Source organism: Zonotrichia leucophrys, chromosome 4A (genome assembly GCF_028769735.1).
Source record: "Zonotrichia leucophrys gambelii isolate GWCS_2022_RI chromosome 4A, RI_Zleu_2.0, whole genome shotgun sequence".
Taxonomy (NCBI): Eukaryota; Metazoa; Chordata; class Aves; order Passeriformes; family Passerellidae; genus Zonotrichia; species Zonotrichia leucophrys.
In genome coordinates, this window is record NC_088174.1 from 7,776,074 (window position 1) to 7,796,130 (window position 20,057).

General features: G+C 44.9%; 1 protein-coding gene across 7 annotated transcripts in view; it reads left to right on the forward strand.

Moving 5' to 3' along the window:
- PASD1 (PAS domain containing repressor 1) overlaps positions 1-20,057 on the forward strand; it is a 55,688-nt gene that overhangs the window by 20,031 nt on the left and 15,600 nt on the right. For 4 of the 7 annotated variants that reach the window (XM_064713284.1, XM_064713286.1, XM_064713287.1 and 1 more), the window contains exons 2-10: positions 5,987-6,078; positions 7,432-7,488; positions 8,792-8,946; positions 9,664-9,755; positions 11,529-11,618; positions 12,681-12,801; positions 14,387-14,500; positions 15,133-15,251; positions 16,670-16,752. In XM_064713284.1, coding sequence (XP_064569354.1) covers positions 7,457-7,488; positions 8,792-8,946; positions 9,664-9,755; positions 11,529-11,618; positions 12,681-12,801; positions 14,387-14,500; positions 15,133-15,251; positions 16,670-16,752 — 806 coding nt within the window. In that variant the 5' untranslated portion in view covers positions 5,987-6,078; positions 7,432-7,456. Of the gene's footprint in view, positions 1-5,986; positions 6,079-7,431; positions 7,489-8,791; positions 8,947-9,663; positions 9,756-11,528; positions 11,619-12,680; positions 12,802-14,386; positions 14,501-15,132; positions 15,252-16,669; positions 16,753-20,057 lie in introns of those variants that run through there. The other 3 variants (XM_064713285.1, XM_064713289.1, XM_064713288.1) reach the window with 3 other exon arrangements.

A 20,057-nucleotide genomic window follows, 5' to 3' on the forward strand; every position in this document is an offset into this window, starting at 1 on the left:
TGTTCTCTTACTCAGAAAAGTAAAGAAGGTATTTAGTTTAATTAGATCACTGATTTTCTTTGCTGTCTAATGATTGCATTTATTCTGTGGACAGGGAGAGCTCAAGGTATAAAGGTAGGCAGTTTAATGAAACATAGACTCCATGTAGCTCTCTGCTTAGGATGAATTTCACCCACAGTAAATGGAAGAGGAATTACAAGAGGATTTCAGGGTGATGCATCCAAACAGGCAGCTTTGACATGTTTGTCCTTGTACCCACCTTGTTGCCAAAACAAAATCCAAGACCAAAACAGGACCCAACGAGCTCAGTTATGCCCCCAGTGCAGGTGATGTGAGCTGTGCCCTCTGGGTGGGAGCAATGCACAGCAGCACCTCCAGGGAGCCTGGTGATCCCTGCTCCAGCTGGCACCCCCTGAAAGTGGAGCAGGAGGGGTCAGGGTGCCCAGCAGCAGCGTGGCAGGCAGATAACCCTGCAGAAGATAACCCTGCCAGCAGAGCAGAGTGCTGCCTTCTTTAAAACTGACCTTTGCTGGCTGGCTCTGATAGTGTTAGAACTCTTCTGAATGAAGCCCTGAAATGAGCCAGAATTTCAACACCAGGTTTGTGATCAGATGGTGTAATTTTTTTTTTAAGCTGGAGAATCAATAGCTTTGGGAGGAATGATTTTAGCTTGTTAAGTCACTGTTTTCATTGCTGAAATTTATTGGGTTAACCTCCCCACACCCCCTACTCCTTTGTGATTTGCCAGAAAAGTGAATGTGATAGGGAGTGACCTGAGGCAGAGAAAGGGCTCTGTGCTCACCTCCCCTCCCATGCACCCAGCAGCAATGGTTACTAAACTCCCAAAATCAGGAGGTGAGCACTGCAGGAGTCACCTGAATGTCACCCCTGCTTTCCTGGGCAGAAATGGCTCTCGGTATTTTTTGCAAATTGCTCTGAAGTAAAATGTGTGTTTATGCACTCACCCCCACACACATGCATTTGCATCATTTAGATCAGCCAGAAACAGAAACGGAGCTTTAAGAGCTATGAGTTTTGGAGAACATTCTGTTCAAAAGACTTCTGACCATTCACTTTCAATATTCTTGCCCTGAAAATACACAATCTCAGCTGCTGCTGAAGGATTGACTGTGAACAACTACCTTTGCTCTCATCCTACTTGAGGGAGTGTCATGTTATTATTTGAGGATTATTTGGCTCTTTGTCTGAGTCAGGTATGGTAAAGAATTGTTTATAGGTTGAATATCATCATTTCATATCACAACACACATTTATTTACCTTTCCTGTAGTAACTGAATAGCAACAAATGAACACAGGTAAGCACCCAAGACTGCAGAAGAAATGTTGTTTTGCTTGTGCTAAAAGTACAGTTTTGTATTTCCTAGGGTTGTGAATCAGCATTCTGCTTTTTGCCATGTTTTGGTAATTTTAAGGGGCCATTAGACAAATTGGTAGAATTAATTAGATGCATGTTGTTCTTGTTACAGAAACCCCAGAGACATTTTGAATAATATTCGACAATGTTGTATCTTTACTCTGCAAGGTTCAGCAATTTGCTAGAACAGAGCAAACTTGGACAGCTATTTTCTCCAGGATTTGACAAAAATCCTAGAGAACAAAATGTTCCAGTAGTCATCTTTTCTTTTTAAAAATCTGCTAGTTTTTAATCCTTTTCCGCCTTTCATTTTGCAGAAGCAGTGTGTATTGGTTGAAAACAAAACCAAACCAAAGCAAAAAACAATAACCAAAACAAAAACAAACAAACAAACAAAAAAAACCCCACAAAAACCAACCACATCTCCATTGTTCCTTCTGTGCTGAATCACAGTGTTCCATTACAGCCTTTTTTATGGTGTAATTGTTTTGTATAATCCATTTTCTTTGGACACTTTTTAGCTTCTGTCTGAAGCTGTTCCTGCTGTAATGAATGTTGTCGTAAATCTGTCACAGGTAACCAGCTAAATTTAGAGCTCAATAAACCTGAGGAGAGTGTGCTGTAGATAAGAGCATTGGGATGCAAAAGTCACAGTAGTAGCACAAAAAGTCCACTTGTGGCAGGTGACAAGGGGGAAGCACAGAACATTTGGTTCCCACTGAGCAGCATCACCCACGTTGTGGCAAACAAAGATGCTGTGAGGGTTCAGGTGCAGGCACAGCAGCCCCAGAGAGCTTCAGGGTGTACTGCTGCTGCTGCTGAGGAGGGCTGGGCTGTGCTGGGGCACTCAGTGGGCATGCAGGGTGGTGTTTGTGCCAGGCTTGGAGCTGCACAGCTCTGGGACAGGGAGCTGTGAGACAGGAGAGGACCCAGAGCTCCTGGAGCTGGACATTGGAGCCAAACCCCATCAGATCCCCAGCCTGATTCCTCAGGCAGTGTGTCCCTAAAGAGAACCTGTCAGGTATGGGGGGCTCAGACCTGGGAAGCCAAGTTCCCACAGTGGAATGGCTGGGTGATTGTCAAAACTGACATCATTGTGCATTTTCTCTCTTTTGAGAAGAAGAAAGTGAGGAATGTGGAGGAGAAAATTAATGGAAAGATGAAGGCAGGTGGTATAAGAAACAGCAAGATGGAGAGAAACCATATTCAAAGGAGATCCAATTCTCTGAATTGTGGTCCTATGGGTGTTAAGTACAGGGGATAAGTGAGGGAAGGGCAGAAAAGAGTGAAGAACAGCAGGAGGCAAGGCATGGCAAGGAAAGGAGAGGGTGAAGTGGAGGCAGAAAATCTTAAGCAAGCAGGTCAAATAACACAGATATGCAACTCCTTTGGCACACCTGGTTTGGTGTCTGTGTTTCTGTGTGATGCCTCCCTGCTGGGCTGGGGCACAGCAGAGGTGAGGCCGTGCCCGTGGGGCGCTCTGGCAGATGGGGATGGCCCAGCTGAGCTGAGCTGCTGTCACCCAGTCACTGTGACACTGGGGCAAACATCTGTCCCTGTGTGACAGAGCATGGAGCATGGGGTGGGTGGCACAGCAGGGCCAGGGCTTCGGCAGAGCTGCTGATCCTTCCTGTGCTAAACAACCACAGGGACTCAGCCACACTGTTTATCTACATAAACATCAACTATGAACCAGCACTTTACTGAAGAGGTTAAATTCTGCCTTTTAAAGATGAAATCAGCTGTTTTGCTGCCAGGGAGTTGTGCCCTCCTGTTGCCTCAAGAATAATGGAACATTGGCATACTGACATGTAAATCATATTGCTGGAGAATGTGTTATCTCTCTTATTTGTGACTGCATCATGCCACAAAGTGCTGCATCTTGTAATTGGGGGCTCTCTGGTGAATTCATTGCATGCAAAGTCTGTGAAAATTATTAGCACAGCATAATTAAAGTGTTTCCTATGGTATAGGTTTGAAGACTCCCTAACTGCTGTATGTTACTTTAATGCAAAATTCTATGAAAACTCAAATACAAGCAGAACAAAGCTTCTATGCATAGAGAATGTTTTTCATTAGACCAGTTGTTGTAGCTGGGAAAAGCAATCAAATCATCCTGGTTCAGGGACACTTTTAGGTGATGGATGAAAGCTTTATTCATTGCTGATCACAAAGAAATGGGCAGCATCTCTCACAGAAATATCTTTGCCCTGCCATGAGTGACATAACCAAATAACTAAAATTTAACCTATAATGAAACATTCATAGGAATTGCTGGTTTCAGGACACAAGTCTGACTGTTCCATTAAGAATTATCCTAAGGTAATGTTAATATTTTGATGGTTTGCAGCAAGTCAATAAATAAACATTTTCTTTACTCACAGGTTTGCAGTTTTAGATAGCTCCTGGAGTCAGATAGTTCTGTGAAACAGAAAATTCCTTCTGCTGTTCTCCCTTCAGTAAAAAATGTGCCAGAATATAGCAGATAGCTTGGAATAATACTTTAACTATTAGTTGTTGACTGCAAAGTCCATTTGTCTTGTTGAGGCTGTCATTTGGCTACATTACCCTTTCTGTAACCCTGGAAACAACTTCAAATACTGTGATGCTTGAAAAGTCTGAAGTTTAATGTACTCTTAAAATGCTATGAGTGGTTTTTGAGACTCCCTGTACAAAGGAAGGAAAAAATAATTTCCCTTTACAGAGGGCATTAAGCAGTGATGGATGTGCATTGCTTTGTGAGAAAGCTGATCCTCACCTGTTGTAGGTGGGGTGAGAAACGATGCCAGCAGCACTGACAAGTTTCCTCTTTACCTGCCCACAGAGTTCAGGAATCCCTCTCTCAAAGTGTTTCAGAAGGGGATTTTCAGGAGGCAATAAATAAATTTTGATCCCTCTGGTTAATGCAGTTAAGGTCAAAGAGATTCTATCTGGATCTATTTAAAATACTCTTAACCTGCAGACATACTGCTGTCAGTGGTGCTAAGTGTCTTAGCTGGCTGAGCAATGTATACAACCCTTATGAAACTATTCTTAAGTATTCTGGTTACTATATTTAGCTCTGTCTTATAACAAGACAAAAAGCACTTAGCTAAATGCAGTCCTGAAGTGCTTAATCCAGTTAAGATTATTTTGTCCTTAGGTGTCTTCTGCTAAGACTTTTTCTTGCTCACTGTCCTGCTGCATCATGCAGAAAGCTGCTCTGGGTGGTTGGGCCTGTGAATTCTTTTATGGGCGTTTATTCTGTGAGCTCCTCCAGGTCTGCTGCTGGCTGAGGGCATTGCTCACATTCATTAGAGAGCCTCACTCCTCTGGCAGCCCAGATCTGCTGCCCTGCAGCAGTGACAACTCCTCCTGGGCACTGGGGAGCCCAGTTTGGGCTTCATTTCCCAGTTTGGGCTCAGTGAGCATCAGCTGGGCTGTTGGCACTCTTGGTGACCAGGACTTCCCTCAGCTTCTCAACAGTTGTTCAGTCCCAGAAGTCAGAGAAGTCTGACTCCTCAACAGACTTCTTCTGTTCTGGCTGGGTGGGAGGGAGGCCAACAATTCTAATGAGGCAGGAAACCCATCAGGCTTCCTGGGAGCTTTCAGTTGTAGACAACCTGTGGGCAAAGTTTCTATAAAATAATTCTTTGCACTCCAAGCTTGGGAAAAATCCTTTTCTTTAGCTGAATTTTTGCATGGTCAAGTCTGACACAAAGAACAATTTTTCCCTGATAAATTTTATAGAACTTTCTGTATATCCACAAGAATTTTTTCATAATTTAAGCCATTGCTTTAAAAAGCCTTTTCTTTATACCTGTGCATCTCTGAACTTATCCCCAGTCACCAAATCTTCTGTAGGGGGCATTCTTCTATAGAAGAAACAACTGAGCGATTTTGACAGAACAGCACTGAGGGGATGAGCAGTGGGGATAAGAGCCTCAGCTCAATAGGGTAACAAATAAAATCACACACTCCTTTTGAACTGGAATAAAGCATGAGTGGGGTAGCACTGCTGTGAGAGCAGAGACAGAGCAGATCCACTGAGTTTAAGTTTGCTGTGCAGGTGTTGTTTCCAGTTACAGCATCACTGGGGTGTCAGGAGTTCCATGTTATTTTCCCTAGATTTTGTGTGTCCCATCAGTAGCAAGTATTAGGAAGCCTTGAGTCCATTCACAGCTGGGTGCTTGTGACTTGGGCTGACTTTGCTGATGATGTTTGTCTTGAAGGAGGTTTTGGTTGCAGGATTTGATAGATGAGGTACAGGTCATACTTCTGGTTTTCACAGCACACCAGGTAAACTGTCATATTTGGAAGAGGTCCACCTGCTCCTTGGTAGCTCCTGGCCAGTGGGGCCATTCTCCCACCTGCTGGCTCACACAGCTTTTTGGGCACGAGAGCTCACATTGGCCTTCCCAGGCTGCTTCTGTGGCAGTAGGTGGTGCCCACAGAGCCAGGAGCTTGGTTGAACTTGGTCCAACTCCCATTGCTCTGCTGAGCTTTCATTAGTCATACTTGAACATGGTTCTAATTTGTGGTGGCAGATTTTTCTCAGCTTGAAGTGATTGCAGCTATCCAGACTGTCTTACCTGCAACTGTGTTTTAACTGGACTTGCTTTTCCTTGCAGGATTAATTTTTCTCCGTCTCTATTTACATGGTGATAAGAAGTGCTAATCCCACTCTGTCAGTCTGGACTGATGAATCTGAGGAATAGAACAGGTAATTTCTAATTTGGCTTGTAGCTTTTGGTGACTCAGACAATGAGAACCACTCCCTCTCTTTGGAGTGCATTCATAACAAAAGAATTCATACAGTATCTCCTGCCCAGGTCATCTGCTGGGAGGGAGATCCTTGCCCTGGAGCAGGGAAGGAAGGATAAAATTTTGTGGCTGTTGCTGTGAGCAGCATCCTTGACTTCCTGTCAGTTGTGGGTGGTTCTGGTTTGTGTTACTTTTATAGCTACCAACATGTTTGAGTTTGGAGTAGTCTCTAAACAGAGAAAGTCTTTTGGGTGTACCTATTGAAAAATGCCCCTAGAGTTCTGGGCAGCATGGGGTGTTTTGCAGGGCAAGTGCTCAGTGGAGATGGTGGGCAGATTGGTTCTGAGTGTGGGGATGGGTGTGATTTCCTCTTTGGAGGTGTCTGAAGGGCAATCCAGCAGAGCTGAACTGGGCAACGTGGTGTGGAGTGACAGCAGCTGCCTCACCTGCACCTCCCTGGCTCCTGTCCCTCAGCCCATCTGAGTCACAGAAAGTCACCAGTGAAGAAGTTACCTTTGACTTGAATTTTCCATCATTTAATGGAGCTTTAGAGTACTGTGTCCTTACTGGGAGTTGTTGTCACTTTTCTCCTTCCCTGGTTAGTGCCTGGTGAGGATATTTAAATTGAAGCCTTGGGTATGAGTCCCAGGACATAGCTCAGATGATGTGGGAGCAGTCCAGCAGGGCAAGCAGCAGTCACTGGCTGCAGGATGCTCTGGATGGACCTGTCTATCACATCATCTCTTAGATATCCTGATAACATGGTGCCTCTGTTGCCTAATGCCAGTCCTTTAGGGGATTAGCACAGTTCCTCTCTCCTCTGTCTTTCCACTGGAAGTCTCAGATATGTTTCAAGCAGGGCAGGCAGTGACTGAAATCAAGCAGTAACCTCTGTGATTTCCCAGAACAGGACCAGCTGTGATGCTCCTGCTGCAGACACCAGGGCAGATTTCTCTCTTTTTGGCTCTTGCATTTGGCAGGAAGATGCTGATTCCTGTGCAGAAATGGGTGCTTCAGCAGGATTCCCTGTCCTCAGAGGGCAGGACAAAGGCAGGCTGAGGGGCTGCTAGCTTTTAATCTTTCCCTTTAAAGTCCTTGTAGGTGGATGTTTGTAACAGCAGTCCCACTTCTCATGCCTCAGTAGCTGACTGAACACGCAAGGAAAGACAAACTAAGAGTAGAATTTCGGAAAGGGAAGACTGAAACATCCAGGAAGTACATCTTTAAGTACAAACCACTACACTCCATGTTTTGACATTCTGAGCAAGATAGGGAGTGTGTCTCAGTAACTGCTTCTGTCTTTCCCTTGCAGAGCCCTGTGTTGTGTAAACGAACTGATGGATGAAGATGAGAAGGACAGGGCAAAGAGGTATGACAGCATGCACTCCTGGGGGAGAACTGTAAATGCTGTGTTGTCCAGTGCTTGACAATGAACTTGACCCCACTGATGTCAGAGGCAAAGCTCCCACACAGTTTACAGGCTGTGTATAGCTGACCACAAGCAGCACAATTTAAGTTCAGGCTTCTTACAGAGTTTGGCCACCCCTACAATGGGTTATCTGCCTGAGTGGGCCTTAAATTCCACTGCTGTGCCCTCAGGATCTCATGCTATCCCATGGCTATTTATTATCTTGAAGCAGGATTCCTGACCTGTGATTTTATTGGCACCAAGCAGTGCTGCCCACCTGGGGTAGAGCTCCCTTTGCAGTTCTGCTTTAGCCCAGGCCTGAGTTAATCTCTGTCAGAGAAGCTCTTGGCTCAGTTCTGTTCAGTCATTGCACACTAGTGCCAAAACAGAGATGGCTGTGAATGCTGGATCTGAGAACATCCAAATGCCAACCTGAGTATGAATGGAAATGCTTTCTGCATACCACCCTCAGTCTGGATCACAGCAAGTATGCATCATCGTGAATACACTTGTAAAGCAAATTAATCACTACTGGAAGAGGTTGTATGAAAATGTTATCTCAGATATGAGCACTGGAAAGAAAACTTTGGAAGGAACTGAATGGGTTTGCTTTCTCCTCTACTGTTTTTAATGGAGGGGGAAAGCCTAATAAATATTCTTGATTTGTGAACTGAAACTAGTTGTAGTTCTGCAGCCAGACCTGTAACATTCCCAGTTTCATACATCACAGCAGTAGATTTTCAAGACCACATACAAGATTTTATTCTGCAGTTCAGTTGCCTTGCACAGTGCTGTCCTTGATAAGCTCCTTTTGTAAGTGCAAATCAGAGAAATCCTTCACATTTTGACGTTTATATGTTTGTGTACTAACTGCAAAACAAAAGTTCATAAAAATTAAGTGAGCAAAACATGAATGTGCATGAACACACTTTTCTCTTACTGGAGGAATTTGTCCCATAACACCTTCACTATCACTGCTTTTGAAACAGTGGGAAATGAAATGTATGAAATGTGTATCAGGATATGATCTTTCCCAAATGAGCCCAAATATGTGTTACCTCCAGATGTTCCTTGCTGCTGGTGAGTTCAGTCTTGCTACCAGCAAAATCTTTGTGTGCAAGCCCAATTTTAAACAAATAAACATTCCCAGCAGAGTTTAGATTCTTTATTTGAAGTGTTTTTGTGGGGCAAGATAGATACCTCACCCTGGTTTGTGCTGTAGCTCCTTCATTCTGCTGAGTCGCATTTGTGCTTTTGTCCCCAGGGCATCACGCAACAAATCTGAGAAGAAGAGGAGAGACCAGTTCAATGTCCTCATTAAGGAGCTTTGCACCATGCTGCAGGGCCATGGCCACCCTCTCAAGATGGACAAGTCCACAATCCTGCAGAGGACCATCGACTTCCTACAGAAACAGAAAGGTACTGGGGGTGCTGCCCTGCAGCTGCCAGAAAATGCAGATCCCAAGCATCTCAGGTGCCACCCAGAGAGGACAGGAGCCTGAGTGAGGGGCAGAATAAGGGACAGTTGGCCTCAGGAGGTGGCTAGGGCTGAATACATTGCTGACCAGTTAAACGCAGATTTGAAAAGATGCAGTGCTGTGTGCCTTTTACTGTGGCTACATCATTACCCTCACTGGCCTCCACATCCCCTGGCCTGCTTTGTGCTCTCTCAAACAGAAAAGCTGAGGAACAGCACCCATGACAAAGTCAGGGGAAAGAATATTCTATGCCATCTTCCCAGGTCTCTTGGATTAGGAGATGATAAACCTGTCCTGCTGCCTGGGCACTCACAACAGCAGCTTGTGAAACAGCTCCAGAGTTGAAGGGCACAGCTCCAGAATTGCAGATACCCTTTGCTCATAGGAATGCTCTACTACTCTAAAAATAGCCCATTGATCTTAATTTTTAAGGTTATCTTCAGGCCACCTAAAATGTCTCCATTTCCCTTTCTTGATTTCTAATGCATTTGTATTATGATTGCATGAAAAATGACTGTTGCATGCAAGAAGGCTTTGTGTGAAGAATGATATAAGGATTATTCCTCTAACAGCTTCTTTAAAGAAATCTTACTTGAAAACGAAAAAAAAAATCCAAGTAGCATGAGTCATGTTGCTTTTTTGATATTTTCTCTTTAAGAAATCACAGCACAGACAGAAGCCTGTCAGATTAGACAAGACTGGAAGCCTTCATTTCTTAGCAACGAGGAGTTCACCCAGTTGATGTTAGAGGTAAGAAGAAATTAAATAGATTAGTGAGAAATAATCAGTTCAGTGGAGTAGATCAGGGATATACAGTTCTTTTTCACCTGGGGGTCCCAATGTTAATGATTTCTACTCTGCTGGCACACACAATGCAAACCTGACAGAGGCCAATGTTGTACTAAATGCTTTGCAGACACAGAATTAAAAATAAGATTGCTTCCCCTTGGAGATAAATGGCTTTTCGTTTGGGAATCAAGGCTGATTTGGCCTGGTGAGAGAGGGAAAAGAGAATTTCCTTTTCTCAGAAGAGCCACTAGAGCTGGCAGTTTTAGGAAAAACTTGAAAGGGCCTGAAAGAAGCAGAGCAGCTCTGTTCCTCCCACATGCCATTAGGCAGCAGCACTGCCTGTGCTGCCTCTGCAGCTGCTGTCCTCTCTCTGGGAGTGCTGCCTCTTCTGCTCGAATTGCCTTCAAGTGCATTCAGGAAAACAGCTCTTACACTCCCACCTCTGAAATGCTGTGCTGATCTAGAAACATCCCCCAAACCCACATTTCTGCCCTGGCTCTGTGCTGCAGGCTCCTGTGGCAGGGACACCTCCTGCCCTGCGTGGGCAGCGCTGCTCTTTGCCCCACCAAAAGCAGGGTGGATGCTGGGCTGAGCTGGGAGGTGCTGCTGTGTCTCAGCTACTCCTTTTCATCAGGATGTCATGACTCACCTCTCTGGAAAAGTCTGTTCATTCTTTCTGGGAATCTCTCTTGCCAAACAAGCCGGCTTGTTCCAGCTGAATCCAAACAAATTCCCCCCTTAGGCTGGAAGTGATGGGGGAGAGCCACCCCTCTAATAACTGCTGGCTGGCTGGACTCTGGCAGACCAGTGAACAGTTTGCTTAAAATCAGTGGCATTTTCCCAGAGAGGACCCAATTTGAGCAAAGGCAGAGTGTGGCAGTGAGGTGAGGGGATGGGGAATGCTGCATCCTTGGTCCCTGTAGCTGAGCTGCAGAGCAGCCTAACAGTGTCTTTAGAAGAGCTGGCTTTCTGCACAGTGCTGACCAGCTATTAAACCTCCCAGATCTTGATGTTAGGGAAGAATAAGGACAGACACTGCATAAATGGTACAAGGAGATACTGTGAAGAATAGGGAGAACACAACATCCAAGGGGAAGAGTGCAGGCAGTGACTTAAAAGGGACAGAGAGGTTTAACTTTGGGACAGAAACCACTGTGAATGAGAAAGGGGAAACAGAACAAGCCTAAAAATTGTTTTGTCACTAACCTTACAAATCAGTGCTTTAAGCAAACTAAATAAGGCTTTTCATATTGTCCATAAACTGCTAAAAATACATAATTGTATAGTTTTTCTGTCTCTGCTTATCCATCCACAAAGCTGGATTTACCATGATGATATCTGACATCTCCTTACGCACTGAGTTTGTTAACTATTGTGTAATTCAGAACACATAATGAAGTGACTGAAGTCAGCAGGATTGTGTGGGTGTTGAAATTCTAAGCATCACTGTCTCACTTCATGTTAAATAAATACTCACTGGGTGAAAAATACAAGTCAATTTAATAATAATGAGAATGAGAAAATAAGAATATAAAAAGAATGTTGAATTAGATGGCATGTGTAATTTTTATTTTTCCACATTGAACTGTCATTTCTTTGATTAATTTCTGCTAGGTTTAAGCTGCTAGAAGCATCACTAAAGAATCAACAAATCTAAAATACTTTAAGTTTTTCAATTGTATAATTCTGTTTTGTTTTTTTTTTCTTGTTTTTTTTTCTGTCTATTATCATTAGGCACTGGATGGCTTTCTCATTGCTCTTACCACTGATGGGATTATTATTTATGTGTCTGACAGTGTTTCATCTCTGCTGGGACACTTACCGGTAAGTTCTGACCATGCAATACCCTGAGGCCCATCCCCCTCCTCAGTGCAAATCAGTCAGTGCAGGTTTTGTCCAGCCAAAGAGGGAATTGACTGTGGGTGGGAGGTCAACCAACAAACTCCTGTGGAGTTTCTCAAGTTCCTGTGAATAACAGATTCTCTCCCAGGGTCTGTGAATTAGCTTAAAAAAAGCCCAACTATGCAAAATCTCTGTGCTCACAGCTCATCACTTGGCTGTCCATCTAAAGGTCTGGGAGGTGTTTGACCCTCCAGGTTAATGGAAAATCTTATGATTGTGAAATGAGTGCTGGAGCTCCTCTTAGATAATGTAAATATTATTTCAGAACTGAATTTATGCTCTTTGAATGAGATTGGGTTTTTCTACTTTGAGCCCATAGTCTTCAGTAACAAATGTGTGGCCTCAGAGTTTTCTGGGAGAACTTCTAGAAACTAGTTAGTTGTCAGGTGCAGAAATTTCAGCTTGGCCCCTCAAAAACATTTTTCTCTTTTTCTGGTTCCAAGCATGAAGCACCAAGGATGTCCTAAATGAGGGAAAATTCAAGCACACAGTTACCTGAATGTCATGTGTGCAAAGAACAAATCTGTGCTGACATTTTGGTAGAAACCCTTTAATCAGGATGTGTGGGTTGATGAGCACTGAATCACTTGCAGGTCAAGCTGATTTTGCCAGATGTTCAGCCTAGAAGACAAATGGAGGATGTAGGGAGGAGCTCTCCTTCTGTGTCCTGCTTTCAAAGAAAAATGTTTCACTTCTCATCATGTTATATTCCTGTGGTACCTGGGTTTCTTCTCCAGCCTGTACCAGTCTAAACTGAAGGGAAACCTCTGGGACTTATTTAACCTTTTGCAAATAGACAGTAATCCTGGGGTAAAATAGTCTAAGGGTTACATTCTGCCCCAGATCCATCTGCAGATTGACTGGGCTTCCTTGTCTTGGACATCTGCACCAGACCAGCAGTGTCAGTGCTCTGCTGAGGGTGAAAAGGCATGTGGTTGTGTCAGGCTGTACTGCTGAACATGACAAAGCATTCTTTTGTATCAGTCAGATTTGGTGGACCAAAATATATTGAACTTTCTGCCTGAGGGGGAGCAGAGCGAGGTATACAAGCTGCTTTCTCCACATGTGCTCATGACAGATCCTGTTGCAGCTGATTTTCTCAATGGTAAGCTCTGCTCTTGTCTGTTGGTCAGAGGAGTTTGCCAGAGGTGAACAGCTCCCAGGGAAGTCTGCACAGAGCTCTCCAGCTGTTTAATGCTCTTGTCTGCCACTTCTGTCTTGCTGCATTTGTGGGTTTTAGTGGATCACATCTCTAATGTTCCTATGTGCTTCCTGTACTTGCTTTTTGATTAAGACAGTCTTTGTTTTACCATCTGCTTTGCCCCTTGGGTGGTAGATGCTTTTCCCCAGATGGGATGCTGGACTAACCCTGAGAAAGGAGTGAAGGCTCAGGGGGAAAAAAATTGGAGAAATCCCAAACAGTTTTGGCAGAGCCCTTATTCCTTAGGTAGCTTGCATGTCTCAGGATACAAGAGAAGCCCTAATGTAACTTAAGCAACTTCCTACCTGAACAGTCCATCAGGATCTGTACTGCAGGCTGCTGTCCCATGTCCCCTTCCCTCAGAAAATGTCCCCAGGGCCAGAGCAGGCAGGAGCATCTTCCCAACACCTGTGTTTCATTGATGAATGTTTCAGCCTGTGCTGAGCCCCCATCCCTTTCCCAGTGGGTTTAGCAAAGCCACCGAGCAGCACTGGGCTCCCCTCCTGCTGCCCCACGAGCACCAGTGGGAGCTGAGCAGCCTGAGGATGCTCTGAGCAACCTCTTGATGCTCTGAGCAGCCTGGTGATGCTCTGAGCAGCCTCTTGGTGCTCTGAGCAACTTCTTGATGCTCTGAGCACCCTGATGGTGCTCTGAGCAGCCTGGTGATGCTCTGAGCAGCCTCTTGATGCTCTGAGCAGCCTGGTGATGCTCTGAGCAGCCTCTTGGTGCTCTGAGCAACCTCTTGATGGTCTGAGCAACCTCTTGGTGCTCTGAGCAGCCTCTTGGTGCTCTGAGCAGCCTGGTGATGCTCTGAGCAGCCTCTTGATGCTCTGAGCAACTTCTTGGTGCTCTGAGCAGCCTGGTGATGCTCTTAGCAGCCTGGTGATGCTCTGAGCACCCTGATTGTGCTCTGAGCAGCCTCTTGGTGCTCTTAGCAGCCTGGTGATGCTCTAAGCAGCCTGGTGATGCTCTGAGCAGCCTGATGATGCTCTGCCTGGGGGTGGTTTCCCTCAGGCCGAAGGCCATATGGTCTAATCCATAGAGTTCAGACTTGGGGCAGAAAACTGGATTAGAGCTTGGCCCAGTGCCCTCCGGTGTTAATGGAAGGGCTCAGGGTGAGTTCAGTGCCCTTTGGTTCCACTGAGCAGTGCCAGAGCACAGTGCTGCAATACCCTGTACCTGCCCTGCATGAAATCCTGCATCCATCCATGGAGTCAGGGGAAAATCCTGCTGGCCAGTGCAGCCAGGGCTTCCTGCTCAGCTCACTGGGGTGACTGCAAAGACAGGAAAAAAGGGTGAGAATACATTTCCTTAAGCAGAAACAGATGATAATTGCTCCTAGTAGTTATATATTTACTTCTGAGTATCAGAATCTTCCTAGCAGGGTGTGCTCAGATAGCACTTGGTAGATAAATTAAATATGTGAGTGAGCTAAAGTGCAGACTTCTAATAGCATTGTCTGTGTCTCCCTCTCTTTCTCTCATTTCAGCAGAAAAACAAATAGAGTTTTTTTGCCATTTAGCAAGAGGCAGCTTAGATCCAAATGAACCCCTGATGTATGAATATGTGAAATTTGTAGTGGATTTTAAATATTTTACTCATGGTAAGTTACTGTTCCAGCCTACCTTTGTCTCTCCAACTCTCTCCTTTAATTTGTCTTGACCTGTAGCATCTTAAAGGCTCTGTTTCTGCTGAAATTGCCCCGTAATTGTCAGGGATGGAATGGGCTGTGCATACATTGGATATATTTTTCATACAAATGTGGTGGGGAGTCTGTTGATCAGAAGAGTGCACTCTCCTGCATGTTGTGCCTAAAGCTGTTACCAGACTGAAAATGCCTCTGTTGGACCCACTGCCAATTGTAAAGCAGCCTCCTTATTCAAATAGCCAGTAAAATATGTATTCTGTTTCACTTGTGGCAGTGAAATGACACTTTACAGAGATTAAATACTTTGAGGTGCCTGTAAAATCCCGAATCTTGCAAATGTTGGCCTGGAGAAAGACTGACAAGGAGACTGCAGCTGCACACTGTGAGCTGCTCTGAGCTTACAAAGCTGCCCTGGGTGGGGGTTACAGCTGTGTACCTTGGAGCCTACAGGGTCGTGCTTTAAATAACACCAGCATGGATCAGCATGGACCTTGTGGTTGCTGGGTTTCTCCACTCACTGTACTTGTTTTAACACGGGGAGAAACTTCTCCTTCCTCTTCTTAAATAAACTGTCTGGTTGCTCCTAGTGCCTACACCCTCCTGTAATGGCTTTGAGTCAGCTATTGCACGGGCTTTCAGGTCAGCCCCGGAGGAGCAGATCTGCCTGGTGGCCACCGTGCGCCTGGTCACGCCACAGTTCCTCAAGGTGAGCCCTGAGCACCCACAGCACCAGGGGCAGCAGCACGGAGGTGGTGGAGGAGGAGAGGACGTGGCTGTGGCTGGGTATTGGAATAAGTACCAATATTGCTGGACAGGACGTGCCTGAGCTTGTCTGGCCCTTGCTGCTGAACCAAACAACGACACTGTGGTGTTTCACTCACAGACACTTTTGGCTGGCTGGCTGTGTGGTGTTTCACCCCAGAGACACCTTTCGCTGGCTGGATGCTGCAGCTGGGTGCTTGGAGACAAGTCCAGGCCTGCAGGAGCTCTGGTGGTGCTGGGATGGAGCTTCCCCCCATAACAGGGGCTGCTCCTCAGGTTTCCCTCTGTGGAGAAGCTTTAAGGTGATGGTGAAGGAAAGGAGTCAGTTCTGATGGAGGGTTTGGATCCAGAGCTTTATTCTGGCCCACAGCCCTCTGAATGCAGCACCAGCTCCAACAGAACTCTCTCACCCCATGGTTGCTGTTCCTTTGAACTCCGGGGAGAGGGACAGGGAAGGGGTAGGGAGCCACCAACCAGGGACAGGAGAGGAGGTCTCAAGGGACAAAGGACACCAGGATGGCCCAATGCCCCCCAGGGGTAGGGGGCATCCTTTGGATCTGCCAATCCCTCAATGCCCTTCTGGAATGCCAGGACTGACAGACAGTGCTGGGAGAGGGCAAGGGATGGGGAGGGAAAGGTGACTGACATATCTGGCAGGGAGTTACCAGGGAGGGATCTGGGGTTCTGGAGTAAACCCTGAAATCACAACGCAGCAAGTGGGAGTGGGAGATGACATAAGTCTGTATTTTGGTAAGATAAGGGATGAAGCAGGAGCTGCTCTTGAGAAGAGGTGGGTTTGTGGTGGGGTGTCTCGGAGGGAACTCCAGGACAAGGTGACCAGCTGCACCACTTGGGAATTTGCAGCCTTCAAAGATGAGCATCCACCACTCCTTTGTGTGAGGATCTGCATCTTGGAACATTGAAAATGTGTGTCATGGCCTCTTGCTGCTGGTCTGTGAGTGTCCCATGGCACTGATGGCAGGGATAACAACCCTAGTGCTGCTTGCTCAAGAGGGCATTACCAGCTCAGTTAGAGCCTGGGCCTGGAGCTGCCATCCATATTCAAATATCAGTATTTGCAAAAAGATGGGGAATTTTGCCCAGAGTGCAAGATGAGACTCTGACTATTTATCCTAGGTCTGAAATTCCGCTCAAGGTAAACTTTCCAGCCATTTTTCATCAGTTCATGCACCTATGACACAAGTCTTACACATTCCTTAGAGGAAAATAAGTCAAGTGCTTTAAAAGCACTGTATTTTGCTATGGTTTATTATATCAGCAAGATGCATGCTAGGTTTTGATAGCAGGCTGCTTTTGTCATTTCACAGAATTAAATGTCTGAATGTACCCACTCTTTTGCAGGAGCTCTGCAACGTTGAAGAGCCGTGTGAAGAATTTACATCGAGGCATAGTTTAGAATGGAAGTTTTTATTCTTGGACCACAGGTAAGAGATTTGGGTTTAGTCATTGAAAAATAAATAAACTGTAGCTTAAAAATAGAAAAATTTGTATACCTATTGCCTGAGATCCCAAATGGAATAGTTCTAATTACGTGCAACTTAGTGAATAGCAGTACTCTGAACTTAGCTATTAGGCATCCTTAAATGCTTCACTATTTTCCATATTTTAGGCAAGTAAGAAACCATGGAAAATGTCTAGAAGAATGTTTATCTCCTAACCAAGATAGTAAGTCATTGAAAGTGAGCAGTGTGGGTAGCAATACGTTCCCCATATTGGTTTAGCTCCTCTATTCTACAATTACAGCTTCCAGAATCCTTCTAAATCTTTTGCTGTGTCAATAAACTTTTGACTTTTCAGCTTGAGAAAGGATAGAATTTCTAAAACCAAAATAAAAAACAGTGAATTTTGTTATTTAATTGTAGATTAGTTTTTGACAATACAATATGATGGGCTAGAATTCAGCTTCATGAATGAAGCAGACTGGAACCAGTTTATTAAGCTGCTTAATTTAGGATTAATTTTCTTCAAAAGAAGCTGGTGGGTTTTATTCACTCTCTCACTTCTCTGTATTTGACATATGTGCATAAGTATGTTGCAAAATCCTACCCTCTTCATTATCCCTCCCCTTGTGAGCTGTGCAGAGTAAAAACAGAAGACTAGTAAATAAGGCTGTAAGGGAAAAAATATTGGTGAGGAAAAAAATCTAAATATCATCGCCATTTAGAGCAAGAAAGAGAGAGCAAATAAAAATGAGTAATAACTTTCATTTCTATAGAACAGAAGGTGTGTGGCTCACATCATACCTCGATGCATGGAGGAACTGACCCTGTGACACCCCTACATTGATTATGTGTGGTTTGGGACAGCCAGATAATTATTAATTCAGAGGAGATCTTGCTGGAGTGGCTTTGTTAGACTTTATTGGCCTGTCTGATAATGCACATTTTTAGAATCAGCTGATTGATGTTGAGATTTGTAAAAGAGCCTCGAGCCCCTCACGTCACTGATGAAGTGAGCTGCTTCTCCTCAGGGCTGTGTCCAGCAGCTCCTGTGAAAGAGCTGAGTAGGAGCTGCTTTGAAACTTGTCAAAGAGCCTTTTGATGAATGTGGGTTATGACTCAGAGAGGAATCTCTGTGCTGGGTGCTTGCAGACACTTCAGTCCCTCTGATATCCCCAGAGAGGAGGCCATTGCTACTGAGAGGAAATTGGGATGATGCAGATGCTGAGGCAGAGTTTGTGACAGATCCAGATGCAAGCAGTGAGCTCAGACCCAAGAATGAGAGGAGATTGTGGGAGTTGTCTCATTTAATCACTGATTCCAAGCTCCCTCCAGTACAGTCTGCAGGACACTGAAATGTTGCTGTTTCTTGCTGATTTGCATCAGCACAGCCTGCCTGGCACTGAGGTGTGCCATCAGCAGGGCAGAGGGTACCCAGCAGCAGCTGGAATCAGGAACTTTACTGTCATGATCACAATTCAAATCAAAGATAGATACAATAAAAACATTCCATAGATGTGGATAAACATGAGAAAGATAGGAAAAATTTGTATTCTGGGTCTCTGTGTAAATATGTGTAGAGGAAGAGAAACCCATCAACTTTGATAATGATTTGTTTCTCTTCTGCACTGTGGTACTGTTCTTATTTTCCCTTCATTTATTAAAAGACTGCACCCAAAAGACTCTCTAAAGACTGTGCATTCCCATTGCACAGCAAGCTGCAGATCTCAGGACTGGAACTTGAGCTAACAAGACATTTTAAATTGCTCCACAAGGCATCTCCTTGTTAAATGACAGATGAGGAGCATTTTGTGGTTTCTTTCTTTTATGAAGAGCTCTGGTGATATTCAGGAAAGCATAATAATTTCCTGATCAGCTTAAATGTTTATCTGATGTGCATCTGAAAGACACTATTGTCTTGAATATAAGCAGTAGGAGAAACAGTGATTCTGCCAAAGAGACAGCAAGGACACTTTAATAAATACACATATTATCATCATTAACAGAAATCTGGGTCACATGAAGAAAAGGAGCGGAGTGCTGTGAAAAGTTACTTAAATAAATGAAGCTGTATTGTGACAGAGACCACATGTGTGCTCAGCACATTCTGTTCCAGGGGATTTGCTGTCAAGGGGAGGCCTGGCTCTCCCAGCCAGTCCCTTGTGCTGGGATCAGGAGCTCCTGCTCGCACCTTGCTCCTCCTGGCACTGCTGCCAGGCACATTGTCCTTCTCCCGCATTCCTTGGTGCCACAGCTGTGGGGAGGAGAGAGCTTACAGACCTGCCTGGGCTCTCTGTGGCTGAATAACCAATGCCCACTGTGCCTCTCAACGGGAGAAATGTGGCACAGCCAAGAGGGAATTTCACACAGTAATAACCAAGAAACTCAGGACTGATACATCCAAACACATGTGTAATACACTGAAATAGCTTTTTCCTTGTAGTCTTGGCCACTTCATGGCCTTCTTCCTTAAGAGCACAGCTGAGCAGGACAGGGGCAGCAGGAGAGGCAGGTTTGATAGGCACCATCACCTCCAGCCTGCCCCATTTTGAGTTATTTACTATTTTGCCCAAACTGAACTTGGCAGGTGAACACTGCCAGCACATCCTTCAGCCACATCAGCACAGGTCCTGCTCCACTGAGTGCTTGAGTTGGTGCAGACAGGGTAGGACCTGAGCTCTGGGAGATGGAGAGTGACAGGTTGGTACAGGGAGCAGAGACAAAACCAATGGTTTTCTCCCCACATTTCAGTGTTGTTTCATAATCATAAGCTGTCAGGCTGTGTTAGGATGCCTGCTTTAAAAAAAAAAAAATCTCATGTTTTGCCTAGAAAAAGGAAAATCTAGAATTGATAGCAGATTAGTGAGGTAAGTCATTGCAATGTGCCTGTCTAGATACTTCATCAATTCAACCAAAGCACAAACAGCCTTAAATCAGCCCCATGCCCATGGCTATCTGCACTACCAGCCCAGAAAGTTTTGGTGGCTGTAGTTTCCCAAGCTTTTCCAGGGGAGCAATTACTTTTTCCCAAGCTGCAGCTTCCCACTTATTCTCTCTTCTCCAGTTACTACCCAGATGACACTTATATCCAACCTACTGGATAATTTTACTCGGGCTCCAAGTTGTCGTGTGCAGGATCAGCCATAGCATTTCTCAAGCTGTGTCTCACAAGCATCCTTAATGAATTGAGTCACTCACATATGTACATGCCTTTCTCTACACCCACATAATGAATAGGCTGTGGAACAGTAAACACACACCTTTTCATTTTCTCAATTTGTACCTCTCCC